The sequence below is a fragment of the Papio anubis genome, chromosome 15 (assembly GCF_008728515.1).
Source record: "Papio anubis isolate 15944 chromosome 15, Panubis1.0, whole genome shotgun sequence".
Classification (NCBI taxonomy): Eukaryota; Metazoa; Chordata; class Mammalia; order Primates; family Cercopithecidae; genus Papio; species Papio anubis.
Window position 1 is genome coordinate 20,358,418 of NC_044990.1, and position 14,607 is coordinate 20,373,024.

Genomic DNA, 14,607 nt, shown 5'->3' on the forward strand with positions numbered 1-14,607 from the left:
CACATTCATCTCATTCTTTTTAATAACTAAAGAGTATCCTACTTACCATTATTTCATTAGTCTTTTTAAGTATACATCACTCTGTTCGTTCACAGTTTTATACAATTTCCAACAATGTTACATTAAACATCCTTGTACATATAACTGTTCATGTTTTATGTGAATACACTTGAGTAAAATTTCTAGAAACATAACTGCTGGGTCCAAATGCATGTGTGATTTCTTTTCCTTTGATAAATACTGCCAAACTTTCTTTTTAAATTGCATTAATTTCTGCTGCCATCAATAGCAATGCTGTTTCCTCATCTCTTCTTCCTCATCAACACTGGACATTAGCAAATTCTTTAATCTTTGCCAATCTGAGAGGTAAAAGGAAAATAGCAGCTCACAGTCTTTTAATTTTTATTTTTGTAAATAAGAAAGTCAAGCATCTTTTCATGAAATTATTGAATATTTGAAATACTTTATGAATTGCTTATTTATAGGCTCTATCCTTTTTCTATTAAATATTCCTAAGAATAATATTTTAAACAATGTATTTGAAGAAGTGTAAAACAAGTTTCATTATAATATTCATAAAACATTATGTTAGTTGGTAATTTCTACCTAAGATACTCTTCCACCAGAGAAAAATCTATAGTTTCTGCGTGGTGTATACTTTCACTACCTTTAATACCCCTTTACCCAAGTGACCTATAGATTGAAAATACTTTCATAAATGTGCTAGAGAATTTCCTATATCAAATCTCCTTAATTCATTTTTTAAGAAATCAAATTTCCATAGGCAAGTAGTAGGAAACAATTTAAAATTATGAAATCAGCATATTGATCTTTAACATTTTAGAACCATTAATTCATCTAGGATTTCTCATTTAGTACGAAACCAAGAAGACATTTCCAAGAACAGTGAAACTAAAAATCTAAATTAAATCTGTCTAGAGAGAGCACAGTACTTTTACTGTTATATGAGCTACTCTCTTTCTACTTAAAAAGTCAATCTTGTATATACCTGGAGTACACAGTCACGGGCTAGAGTGTGATAAAACTTGCCTGATCAATGTAAAAAGCTGTGCCTGCACGGATCTCTCGTCGCTGTTTGAGATCAGTTTCAGTGGTGTCCCTTGAAAGGGCAATGTATTCGACCTCCCGTTTGGTCAGCTCCTGTAGAGAAGAGAATGAAATTATTCCAAAAATAAAATCAAATTTCCAGCATATGATTTGGAACAAGTTATCTGACAATGCCACTGCCCTTGAGAAGTGCATTTTTAAACCTAATTCTGGATTGAAACTTGTTGAGTCTAAGCTTTGAGAAAAAATAAATAAATTGAACGTTAATCAAAATATCTATATATTCTCCTCAGAGCTCTTCTTCTATGGCACTCAATCCTACTATTTAAGCAATAATAATCAAAATTCAATTTTACAAACCTTAATTTTTCCTGTAGATTTCCAAATATAATGAGCAATAATTTGACAGTATTACTATTTTGTTTGCCCACAAACTATAGCCATTTCTATAAGTAATGTTCATCTTTTTTAAAGGGGTGATTTAGATTAATTTATTCCATGGATCAATGTTTGCCAAGTGTATACAGTATGTCAGGTACTTTACCAAATGTGAAAACAAGGTAAAAATACCAATAATCAGCCGGGCGTGGTGGCTCACACCTGTAATCCCAGCACTTTGGTAGGCCGAAGTGGGCAGATCACTTGAGGTCAAAAGTTCAAGACCAGCCTGGCCAACACGGTGAAACCCTGTCTCTACTAAAAATACAAAAATTAGCCAGGTATGGTGGTGCGTGCCTGTAGTCCCCGCTACTCAAGAGGCTGAGGCAGGAGAATTGCTTGAACCCAGGAGGTGGAGGTTGAGGTTGCAGTAAGCCGAGATCACACCATTGTACTCCAGTCTGGGCAACAAAGCAAGACTCCATGTCAAGAAAAAAACAAAAACAAAAACAATAAGCAGGTAAACAGAAGGTAAACACACATGCATAGTTGTAGGAGAAGTAAAACGAGGATTTAAAAAAAGGAGAGGAAGGAGGTGAAGAAAAAGGAGGAGGGAAAGGAAGGAGGAGAAGGAGCAGGAGGAGGAGAAAAAAAATCAAAAAAATCATGAGATTTGAAGGGGAAACTATGCAGAATTCTTCTGTTTCAAGATAATTTATCCATCCTTAAAAGTCTTTTGCCCTATAATCATGTACAAAAAGTTTTTAACGTTATCTTTGGTTTTACAATGTTGAAGTAAAACCAATGACATTCTCTAATCAAATAAGGCACACAATAAGTTTTTACTAAACATGGGGAACAAACTGATTCACTGAAGCGTAACGGAAAATGGGAATGAACATGCCATTAATGGCAAAAAGGGATATTGCCATACAAGGGGATTTTTCTCCATCCTATCTCCACATGCTACTGATAAAAACATATTGTTGTAATTTACATCTTCTTTAATGTGCTTGTCCCCATGTTACATAACTTTATGTATATAAAGGAGGAAAAAAATTTTTTCTCTTTTTTTTGAGACAGTCTTACTCTGTCACCCAGACTGTTGTGCAGTGGTGTGATCTCAGCTCACTGCAACCTCTGCTTCCCAGGTTCAAGCAATTCTCGTGCCTCAGTCTCCAGAGTGGCTGGGACTACAGGCATGTGCCACCATGCCTGGCTAATTTTTGTATTTTTTAGTACAGACGGGATTTCACCATGTTGGTCAGACTGATCTCGAACTCCTGACCTCAAGTGATCTCCCCACCTCGGCCTCCGAAAGTGTTGGGATCACAGGCATGAGCCACTGCACCCAGCCTAAAAGGAGGAAACATTTTTAAATAGAGAAAATACAGAGCAGTGGCAAAGACGTGGTGATACCAAAGGATGTTTCCCTAAAAACAAATGAATTGGCTGAGAGAGCACAATTTTGGAGTAGAGTAGCAATGTCTCTTGTTGACAGGTATTTACTTCTTGCTTCTGGAACACATCACTAGTATCTTCATGTCTGCTTCATTGACTGGCTGGATGTGATCTCCCTCAAAGAAAAACCCTGTCATTTACAATAGGCTTCCGTTGGTTGACAAAGTTACATATGTCTCTTACTGTTAAATTGCACAGAGTTACACCCTGAACTGCTACATGATCATTATCCTTAGCTTCCTTTGCTTCCTTTGCTCTTCATCAGCCATGACAAGCACCAAAGTCTCCTCAGGTGCTGATTCACAAAAGAGGCATGAGTTCATTCACAAACAGCCCCAGGAGCAGCAGATGGAGGAGGGAGGAGTGGTATGATTTTTTTGAACAAACTACCAAAGTCCTTTTATATGAGTTAAGTACAAAATAAACACAACTATGAAATTATTCTTATTTATTTTCTCATAGTTTAACATGCTTGCCCCAAATTTTCTGCCTTTAAACCTCTCATCCACTCTGGCTATCACTATACATAGGCTGTTATTCTTAGGGGCAATAGTACTCACTGCAGTGTGCAAGGTGGCGTACGCTAGTATTAAGTTTTCTTATGTGTATCCACAGCTTAAGGTTGTCTCAGCTCCATTCCACAATTTAAAGTGAGAGTGTTGTTGGTTTCTTCTTTAAAGACACAGGTTTCACACTTACAAACCTATGTTGCATTTTTTAACCAACAAGGCTTCTCATAATCTCTTAGTCCCTCTCATTTCACATTCTCAATAAGCTCAAAGCCTTGCCAAAAACAAAATCTCAGCGGGATATTGTGGTCTTTGAAATAAGCAAGGTAGCAAGTGCACATCTTAAAATTAAAAAGGCTTGGCTGGGCACGGTGGCTGTAATCCCAGCACTCTGGGAGGCGGAGGCAGGCAGATCATGAGGTCAGAAGTTGGAGACCAGCCTGCCCAAAATGGTGAAACTCATTTCTACTAAAAACATGAAAAATTAACCAGGTGTGGTGGCACACGCCAGTAGTCCCAGCTACTTGGGAAGCTGAGGCAGGAGAATCACTTGAACCCAGGAGGGAAAGGTTGCAGTGAGCCAAGATCAAGCCACTGCACTGCAGCCTGGGTGACAGAGCGAGACCCCAGCTCAAAAAAAAAAAAAGAAAAAAGAAAAAAGGCTCTAGATCTGTAATTCTCAGTACCTGATTCAGCATTCTTAGATAAGACACTTTTATATATTCATAAAGTGAGGATGGCTCTACAGTGGCACGTTTTACCTCACAAACTAGTTCTAGTGATAAATAAAAGATACGAAAGCAATGAGCTAGTGCAAGTTAGGCTCTGATTTATTCATGTATTTATTATTTCTGCCCCACATGATTTTTGAAGTGCCAAAGAAGATTCACCACTGAAATAAAAGAGTGTACAAGGTAGATTTCAGTAGCATAGAAATCAATCATTTCATAGCAAATAATACAAGGAACTTAAGTTTAAATAAGGTTTTTCTCTTCATCCTAAAAAACGTCTTCAGAACACAGCTTCATCTGGTGGCATTCTTCCATTAATCATCAGGGTAATGCCTACTAATACTGACAAAATAGTGGAAAACACTTGTACATTTTCTTTTTTTATTGTTTGTTTGTTTTTTGTTTGTTTGTTTTTTGAGATGGAGTCTCACTCTGTCGCCCAGGCTGAAGTGCAGTGGCACGATCTTGGCTCACTGCAACGTCCACCTCCCAACTTCAAGTAATTCTCCTGCCTCAGCCTCCTGAGTAGCTGGAATTACAGGCACCCAGCACCATGCCCTGCTAATTTTTATATTTTTAGTAGAGCCGAGGTTTCACGATGTTGGCCAGGCTGGTCTCAAACTCCTGACCTCGGGTGATCCACCCACCTCAGCCTCCCAAAGTGCTGGGATTACAGGTATGAGCCACTGTGCCTGGCCACGACTTGCAAATTGTCTTATTTGTCTTAAGATTTCAGCTTCAATTCACTTAACAACAGTTCTCAAAGAACTGTAAATGTTTAAGAGGACAACATGTCAGAAAGGGGAAACACGGGATTTCAACTTTAGCTCTATTATTTACCAGCTGGATAAAGCTTGAGTGAGTTATTTAACCTCTGTGAACTTGTTTTCTCATCTATTTAAAGAAAACACAAAGAGACATGTAACACAGAAGACATACTCTACAGACCTTAGGCTTCCTTTAAAGACTGCACAACTTCCAAAAGTCAAGGGAATTGTCTGGCGTTTTAAAATGTGAGCCTGAGATAAGGGAATGTTCACTAAGCAGTATAATACCAACTTTTGTTTTGTTAACTTCAGACTTGCTGATTCTATCTGCTACTCATTGCCTGAATTTATATCTCTTTTCTACTGGAAGTGGGGTACTTTCTAGTCACAGTAAAAATTTGCTAAAGCTATGAAAGGTAAATATACATTTGACTCCCAAATAACTTATGCCAAACACTTTATAAACAAATCACTATTTGATGTCAGCATTTGTTTCAAATAATGACTAATTCGGATATTTTTTATAAATTCTTAATCTTATTTTATTTCATAGCTTACAAAGTTCAGACCCTTAGAAATTGACAAGAATTAGCTGCTCACCAAGTACTGCATAGCAATAGAGCGTCGAAGAGGCCCAGGAGGTCCTATTAGAAAGACATCTTGCCCCAAAAGATCCTTCTGCATTATCCATCTTAGATGCTGAACTACAGATTGAGCCAGGGAGTCTGAAACTATAAAGAAAAAAGAGAAAATGAAGTGCAAATTTAAGTATTACTTATAATATAAATCTCCAAGTAATGTGAGCATATTTATATATATGTATATATAAATGTATATAAAATATATGTCTATCTGTGTATGTATTTATAAACATATGTATATAAATAGATATAAACAGATACATATGTTTATCTGGACAAACATATAGACACCTGGTGAATTTTCACATAGTTTACAATAAAACCATCATTGTCGATGCTAAAACAAGATTAAGTTTATGATATCACAAAGAATTATATGTTCCTTACTTTAAAGCTTTCCATAACATTTGAATAATAACCTATAACTGTTCCTAAAGAAATAAAAGTTATTGTCAAGGATGATTTGAGGAACTGATTTGATTACTTCAATCACAATTTTATAGTCCAATCTTTTTGTTCTAAAAGAGAGGTAAGACGAAATCATCCCAGATAGTTAATGATTATTACAGTCTTAGAAAATCTGAGGAAAGCATACTACAACTTAAGTTGGTAATGGGTTGTAAGATCATGGTTAGAAAATTTGATGTAGACTTAAAACTACTTCCTCAGAATTAACTATTTAAGTCTATTTTATACCAAACTCTTTTGTGAATAGAAGACCACCCCATGCAATGCCCTTCCAAGTCTACTATTAAATCACCCCATCAGTGTGCTCATCTTCTAACTAAGCATTTTCTAAAACGTTTAAATTAATATAATTAGTTTGTTTTTGCTCATATGTAAATCACCCAGTGAGTCCATTCCTGGGTATACAAGAAAAACTCATAACCTTGTACATCAGGAGACACGTAGAAAACTCAGAGCAGAATGGTCCAAAATAAAACTGAAGAGAGGACAATGAATAAATACACAGAATGGAATATTATACGCAACAAAAACAGAATAAAAGACTCCCACTTCCAATGATATGTTTAACACTTAAAGGTGTAATATTGAGTGAAAAAAAAAAAATCATGTATAATATAATACCATTTTGATAAATCTCAGTAAACTAGCAAATGAATTCTTTAGAAATAGATACATATGTGATAAAACAGTACTTGAAAAAGCAAAATGGCAAGGGAATGGTAAGTTGATGATAATTGGATACCTGGGGGTAAGGAGTGGCCATGGAATCAAAGAGATTCTCATGTATAGCTTCAAGGATATTGGTAATATTGTAGTTCTTACATTAGATGTGGGTTACAGTGTTTGTTTTATTATGTTGCATTTTATACAAACAGACACAGATATCTATATTACATAACATCTTTTGTATGTAGTAAATACTCCATACGTGTTAAACTTTGTTTAATCACCCACTGAGGTCACAGATAAGTTCCAAGATCCAACTAAGCAAGCCTAGGACTAAATATCTAGTGCTTCTCCTCCTCTGACAGCACAATATTGTTAGGGTAGTTTCTCCTATACTCCCCTACCCCAAAGAAAGCAAACAATTAATCATTGGAAGAGATAATTTCTGATTTTCATTATCCTGGTAGGAAGATCAAGGACAAGGTTTTGGGCAAATTGTTTGGTTTGTCATGTCACTGGGGTCACACTAAAGCATATTACAATCTCCCCAGAACGAATGCCCATATGTCTGAGACTAATTACTCAGTAGAACTGTTTGGTTTCTCTCTTGTTTTTACAAATCCTCTAAGACGTGCATCCCTAGCGGGATAAAATCCCTAAGACATGCATCCCTCGTGGGATAAAAGTTGGTTCCTGGAAGGGGGACTTGAAAAAAAAGTTTAGATGTTACAATAGTTTGTGGTCCTCGGCCAGGCACGGTGGCTCACACCTGTAATCCCAGCACTTTGGGAGGCTGAGGCAGGTGGATCACCTGAGGTCAGGAGTTCAAGACCAGCCTGGCCAACATGAGGAAGCCTGTAGTCCCAGCTACTCGGGAGGCTGAGGCTGAAGAATCACTTGAACCCAGGAGGCGGAGGTTGCAGTGAGCCAAGATCACGCCACTGCACTCCAGCCTGGGCGACAGAGTGAGACTCCATCTCTAAAAGGGCACAGTACATAAACAGATATATAACATATCTATAGTATTCAAATTTCATGGGGTTAAGAAGGAATAATGATAGGGAGAAAACACCCACAGGAGAGTAATAAAGAAAAACAGATTGAAAAACACTGCTCTAAGACCTATACTTTTGAGCAATCTATTAGGTAGTTTCATGATGCTAGTATGCAACTGGCCTGAGTCTAGAGAGTTAATCTATAACTATCACATGCCCTTTTATCTATTTTCTTTTCTGCTTGAAGCTTAAATCAATCTTTATAATATACAGTCTATGATTTCTTGCTTCAAGACAAGTCAGCCTCCTTGCTGCTTAAGGATGAAACAAAATAAGAGTTAAGATGCCTTAACTTCTTTATTAGTAAAACTACACAATGTTCCCCATGCTGCAAATCTATTACCTCTTCCTATTCTGATATCAAACATATAATTAAAAACTTAAACACTTCGGGTTTTTTCTTTACATTTTCATAAATCTCAGCTTAGTTTGGCCACAGGCATTCTCTATAGTACTCTCACAGTTTTGTGTCACTTTGTATTCAACTTTGGCAATGTGCCTGACCTTCCATTACCTGGACTTGATAATTTAAAATCCAAAATTTGTAAAGTTCTAGAAGGTAAAGCCAAGTTGGTTTCTTTAACTTCCTCCCACCTTTTATTATTTATAACTATTGGTAACTATTTATAATTATGGAGTCTCAGTTTAGTTCTATACTTCCAGTTCGTTTTGAATGTTTTGACCTTGGAACCATATTCATTTTCAAGATTTTTTAAAATTTAAGGTAGCAGTTCCTAATCAAATGTGAGGCCTGCCCCTCATAAATTTTCTGTATAATAAAGTGCTGATGTTTAGGAATAACTTATCTTTTCATTTTTTGAAGCAAACTGGAGCAGAAGTGAAGTTATAGCCATAATAATAGAGCCATTTATACGCCAGAGTACTTTCTTAAATAGAAGAGAAAAGCATGGATTATTTAAAGCTAGAGCCCTGGGAATTATGCACCATCTTGTTTATGCTCATGGGAGTGTCTTCCACTTCAGCGTGATGCACATGTACTGAGAAACACTGCCCTAAGGCACATCTGACTAGTCTCAGTCCTTCCTTTATTCTTACCACTCAACAGTGGTTCTCAACTGGTGACCATACTGCTACCATTCTAGGCCTGCCAGGAGGCATTTGGAAAATGTCTGGGAGTACTTTGGGTTGTTGCAAAGCCTTGGGGAATGAGAAATAATTTGATACACCACTGATATTTTGTGATGGTAAATGCAATGACCAAGACAGTCTCATCCTGCCCAGTATGTCAATGGCAGCATAGCTGAGAAATACTGTGTAGTCATTATTTTTTCTCAAGGCCTCTGTTGCCTGCACACCACTAATGAGTTTGTCACAATTAAGCCCAGAGAAAGAGTTTCTCTCTATTTCCTTTACCTTCTGAAAGATAAAACTTTTAGGGAGGAAATCAGTGGAAAATAAGTTATACCTTTAGATTAAGCCTGTAGGAGTTGTAAGGATATCTAAGGCTCTCATCACATTCCAATTTTACATAAGTTTTTTAATACATATAAGCTACCTCTGAATCCTATGGCTGGCCTTGTAGTCTATGGCATACCTTCACGAAGAACACATATTTTCCCTGCTTTTATTCTCCCCCAATAACAATACTAATAATGGTCATAATTTATTGCATTTCTATCAATTAACAGGTAAACATACAAATGATTTTTCATATAGAATCTCATAACAATTCTAGAAAGCAGCAGACCTATTGTATAAGGACACAGATTCGAGACAGACCGGCTGGGTTCAAATTCCAACTCTACAGAATTTACTAGCGATGTAACCTTAATCAAGTTACTTAACCTCTCTGCTCAGTTTCTTCATCTGTGTGATAGATATAATTGTACTTACTTATAAAGTTGTTATGAGGATTATATTGAACACTTAGAACACTGTCTAATAATAGTAAATGCTGCGTTTATTAAATACTCATTACTCCCATTTTACAATAAGAAAATCAAAATTGGAAATGTAGTATCATTTGTCTATAGTTGGTAAGTCCATAAACCAAGAGTTACACCTAAGCCGTTTAAGTCCAAAACTTGTATTTCAGTCATTATACTCTACAGACCCGTCAAAAGCTTTTCAACAGGTGTCCAACTTCAGGTGCAAGATTTTCCCTACAAGTGTGGACCTCTCAGGGCTACATCAAATTTAGTGGACTTGCTGTTCCAGCCAATAGTTCTACTTCTTTTTGGTGGTATCAATGATATGTTTTATTCCTTTTATTAAAATTTCAAATTTATTTTGTAGTGAATATTGTTATCGGAGGATCTCCTTCTCAAAGAAAATCCAACTTTCACTTATTCATGTTTTAGTATGGTGTATTTTGTCAAAAAGCATGTCTGTATTTAATGTGTCAGGAAATTGCATTAAACTACTGAAAGAAAGCATCATGCAGTGCTATGTGGTATCTGTGGTATATTTTACATTAACGCTTGAAACTAGCTGTATTTTTAGAATGGCCTCAAGAAAACATGAGTCATACTTAAAAGCATGCCAGAAATAGAAACAAGATTTAAGACTGTACATTATGAACATCTGCAAAACAAAGTGCCAAACTGCCATACATAACCTAATATAAACATAGCAGAGTACACGAGAGAAATCCCCAGCTTCAATGTTTGCAGGCACAAGATGCTACCTTCCAGGAGTCCACATAATAATACACTGATGTCAAAACAATCCCGAAGAGCTTGATCCTATATTCTAAGATTCCTTTTCTAGGTAAAGATAAAAACATGTAGTTCATGTTGGCCTAAATCCCGGACTCAATTCCTAACCAATATTTGTTTTCAAAAAATATGTACTATTTTTTGCCCGGCCATATTCAAAGGCTTTAAAGTAATTTTATCACAGTTACCTAAATTATAATTTTCTCCCTTCATGAACTCAAATTTTCATTGAAGTTAAAATTAAAATTCTAGAAAATTAAGCATAGGTCAGATTCTATTATAACAAATCCTTCAAAACTGTTGATGTTTTCTTAGTATCCCAAAAAGCAACATAATATAATGGAAGGGGGAAAAAAAAAAAAAAGCCTTTGAAGCCAGACAGACCTATTGCGATTTTTTCATCCTGTCTTTTATCCATGTCCTCAGACAAGCATTTTGACTCTTTCGGATCTGTTTCCTTATTTTCTTTTTTAATTTTTTTTATTATACTTTAATTTCTGAGATACATGTGCCGAACATGCAGATTTGTAGTTTCCTTATTTTCAAAATAAAGATAATAATACTTATTGAGTAATGGCTTGTGAGGACTACAGGTAAAGCACCGTGCCCACTTCTTCAGCCAGTGAGAACCAGTTATGGGAGAATTATTCAAGTCTCATCCTCACCTGCAAACTCCTATCTCTGTTGTGTACCCTGGACACCAGGCTGTATAGTGTGGACTTGGTGGATATGAATAGGCTCCTGAGTTTACACTCATCTACCACATCACAATGCGAGATTTCAAAAGAAGCATGACTAACCTCCTCACTGCAACTATGTGCTCATCTGCTGAACTTTCCCCTATTTACCATGTAACATTCTGTAGTTAGATATAATGGACATGAAGGGTAAAAATATAAAGTCCTCATTATTTACAACACAAACTAACTGAACTAAAAAATTAATTTATTCACACAGCTATATTTATTAAGGATCTACTATATGCTCAGTACCAAGAATACAAAGATGAGTAAAATAAGGTTCTTTGAAGACGTCAAAAGAAATAATACATATATAAAACATCGGCTTATACAGCTTATATAAAGTCAATCATTTATAAAGTGGGTTGATGTTTCTGTGATACAATATAGCTGTTGTCAAAACTAAAAAATACCTACAGCATTGGCCAGCACAGTGCTCAGCACAGAGAAGATATTCAGCTTTTCTTAAAATTGGAAAAATTCATCAATATGTATTAAATAATTATACATATCCATATTCAATGACTAAGTGTCATGTTGTTCACTTTTTGTGTAAGGGTACAAAAATAAGAGTAAATTTGCTTGTGTTTGTATAGAAAAATGCAAGACAGATTCCCTTGAAACTAATACTGTGAGAATTAACATGAAGGAGAATAGGGGTGAATACATAATTTCTCAATGTATATCTTTTTATATTGTTTTGATTTCTGAACCACAAAAATATATTAGTTCTGCAAAAAAGTTATTTTTTCAAAGTCATGCTTTAGAACATATTTTACATAAGAAAATGTCCACAATATATTGCTTTATGAAAATAGTCTGTGTATATAAAAGTATGGTCTGTAAATTTAAAAAGGTAAGAAAATATTCTGTATATACAAAATAGTATATATAGTACATACTATTGTTTTCTTAAATGATACACATATACACAGTCATTTTTTAAAACATTAAATACATTTTACAAGGATTCAAGCCATGCAAAGTGTATTCTCTGACTAAAATTAAATTAAACTAGAAATTAGTAACAGAAAGATCTTTGGAAAATCTCCAAATATTTAGAGACTAAATAGCATAATTCTACATAGCACATGGGATCATTGCTAAGATGGCTGACTAGAAGTTCCTAGCACTCTTCTCCTCCATAAAAAAACCAAGCCAAACAAATGAAAAAACCACATTTCAACCAAAATAAATAAAAGAGAGCCCTGGAGAACTGCAAAGGAGTAGGAGAAATCCTGTAGAGCACAGAAACCCAGGATGGCCACAAAGAGAAGAAAAGGAAACTTTGCCTCTGCCAAGGATGATCTCAGCCCCTATTTGGGGATCAGCTTGGACCCAGGAGGTATTTCTCTCTGCAGGAAAAAGGTAAGCAGAAGGACACTAACAGCTCCCATCACTACTATGGATACCTGTAGTCTTTGCTACTAGAGATTCCTGCAGTCCTCACAGGCTCTGAGCCCAGCTGAGGGAGCTCCCAAGAGTATACATTCTGTGCTACTCCCAGAGGAGAAACGGACACTGTGCCTTACCCCAGTCCCCTGCCTGAGCTGCTACTGTGTTGCAACCAGAGCCACGGCTACTGCGCATCCTGTTCCAGGGATGGGTAGTCATTGCACCCCTCCATCCTGGAGGCTTTGCCATCACTGCAGCACAGCTACCTGGTAGCCCCCAATCCCTGAATTTAGCTAGTGCTATGCTCCAAGTTACCCTGAAGCTGCTCCATCCCCTGCATCCCAGACTTTAGTGTATCCTGCCCTTCAAAGCCTGAGCTGAAATGATTCTCTCACTGGGGACCCACAGCACCAAACTACCCCCAGACACCACATTAACGCAACATCCTATCCTCCTGGATGCCCCAACCCTCTGGCACACTAGAGCAGATGTCCTACCCAGTGCCATAGCCGACACTGTACCCTGCCTCTCAGGGAACTAGCACCTCATCCAACCCATGTAGCTGTATATTTTAGGGTCAAGCTGATACAGTATCTTACTTCCAGGTAATCAAAGCCTTGGATGAGCTATGCCTCTCTCCTACAGGTCAAATGGCCACAGGGCTTTTCCTCCCTAGAACAGGACTAGGAACTCAGAATCTGAGCTGCTGAGAAGCCCCACCTCCCCAGGCAGTAGAGTGACGCTGTACTGCTCCCTGTCCCCTGGGCCATATCTGTGCCTTGTCATTTCTGGGTTCTTGACAGTGCTGCACCTGGCTGCACAGAACCTGGGCTATTGCTGAGTGTCACAGTCCCAGCATCAAGAGTACCTAGTGTGTGACATCTCATCTCCCAGGGCTGACGTTGCCACTGTGTCCTGTTGATTCTAGGTTCCAAATTGCAGCTGTGCCCTATTCCCTGGGGACTGAACCTTTGGGGTTTCCCTTCTTCCCTGGAGCCATGCCAGTTCTGCACCCTGCGCTCCAGGGTCAGAGCCACAGCTATATCCCTGCCCGCTGGGTGCAAGCTGTTAGAAAGCGGTTCAGGGGCAAGAGCAAACACATTCAAAAGCTAGCAGAAGGCAAGAAATAACTAAGATCAGAGCAGAACTGAAGGAGATAGAGACACAAAAAACCCTTCAAAAAATCAATGAATCCAGGAGCTGGTTTTTTGAAAAGATCAACAAAATTGATAGACCACTAGCAAGACTAATAAGGAAGAAAAGAGAGAAGAATCAAGTAAATGCAATAAAAAATGACAAAGGAGATATTACCACCAATCCCACAGAAATACAGACTACCATCAGAGAATACTATAAACAACTCTGCGCAAATAAACTAGAAAACCTAGAAGAAATGGATAAATTCCTGGACACATACACCCTCCCAAGACTAAACAACGAAGAAGTTGAATCTCTGAATAGACCAATAACAGGCTCTGAAATTGAGGCAATAATTAATAGCCTACCAACCAAAAAAAAGTCCAGGACCAGAGAGATTCACAGCCGAATTCTACCAGAGGTACAAAGAGGAGTTGGTACCATTCCTTCTGAAACTATTCCAAACAATAGAAAAAGAGGGAATCCTCCCTAACTCACTTTACAAGGCCAGCAAGCCTGGCAAAGACACAACAAAAAAAGAGAATTTTAGACCAATATCCCTGATGAACATCGATGCAAAAATCCTCAGTAAAACACTGGCAAACCGAATCCAGCAGTACATCAAAAAGATTATCCACCACGATCCAGTTGGCTTCATCCCTGGGATGCAAGGCTGGTTCAACATACGCAAATCAATAAATGTAGTCCATCACATAAACAGAACCAAAGACAAAAACCATATGATTATCTCAATAGATACAGAAAAGTCCTTCAACAAAGGTCAATAGCCTTCATGCTAAAAACTCTCCATAAACTAGGTATTGATGGGACGTATCTCAAAATAATAAGAGCTGTTTATGACAAGCCCACAGCCAATACCATACTGAATGGGCAAAAACTGGAAACATTCCCT

General features: G+C 37.3%; 1 protein-coding gene across 2 annotated transcripts in view; it reads right to left on the bottom strand.

Moving 5' to 3' along the window:
- VWA8 (von Willebrand factor A domain containing 8) overlaps positions 1–14,607 on the bottom strand; it is a 379,623-nt gene that overhangs the window by 336,915 nt on the left and 28,101 nt on the right. Inside the window, exons 3-4 of one of the 2 annotated variants that reach the window (XM_003913811.3) lie at positions 5,515–5,645; positions 1,051–1,161 (exon numbers count right to left, since the gene is read on the bottom strand). In XM_003913811.3, the coding sequence (XP_003913860.2) occupies positions 1,051–1,161; positions 5,515–5,645 (242 nt within the window). Of the gene's footprint in view, positions 1–46; positions 336–1,050; positions 1,162–5,514; positions 5,646–14,607 lie in introns of those variants that run through there. The other variant, XM_021929568.2, reaches the window with a different exon arrangement.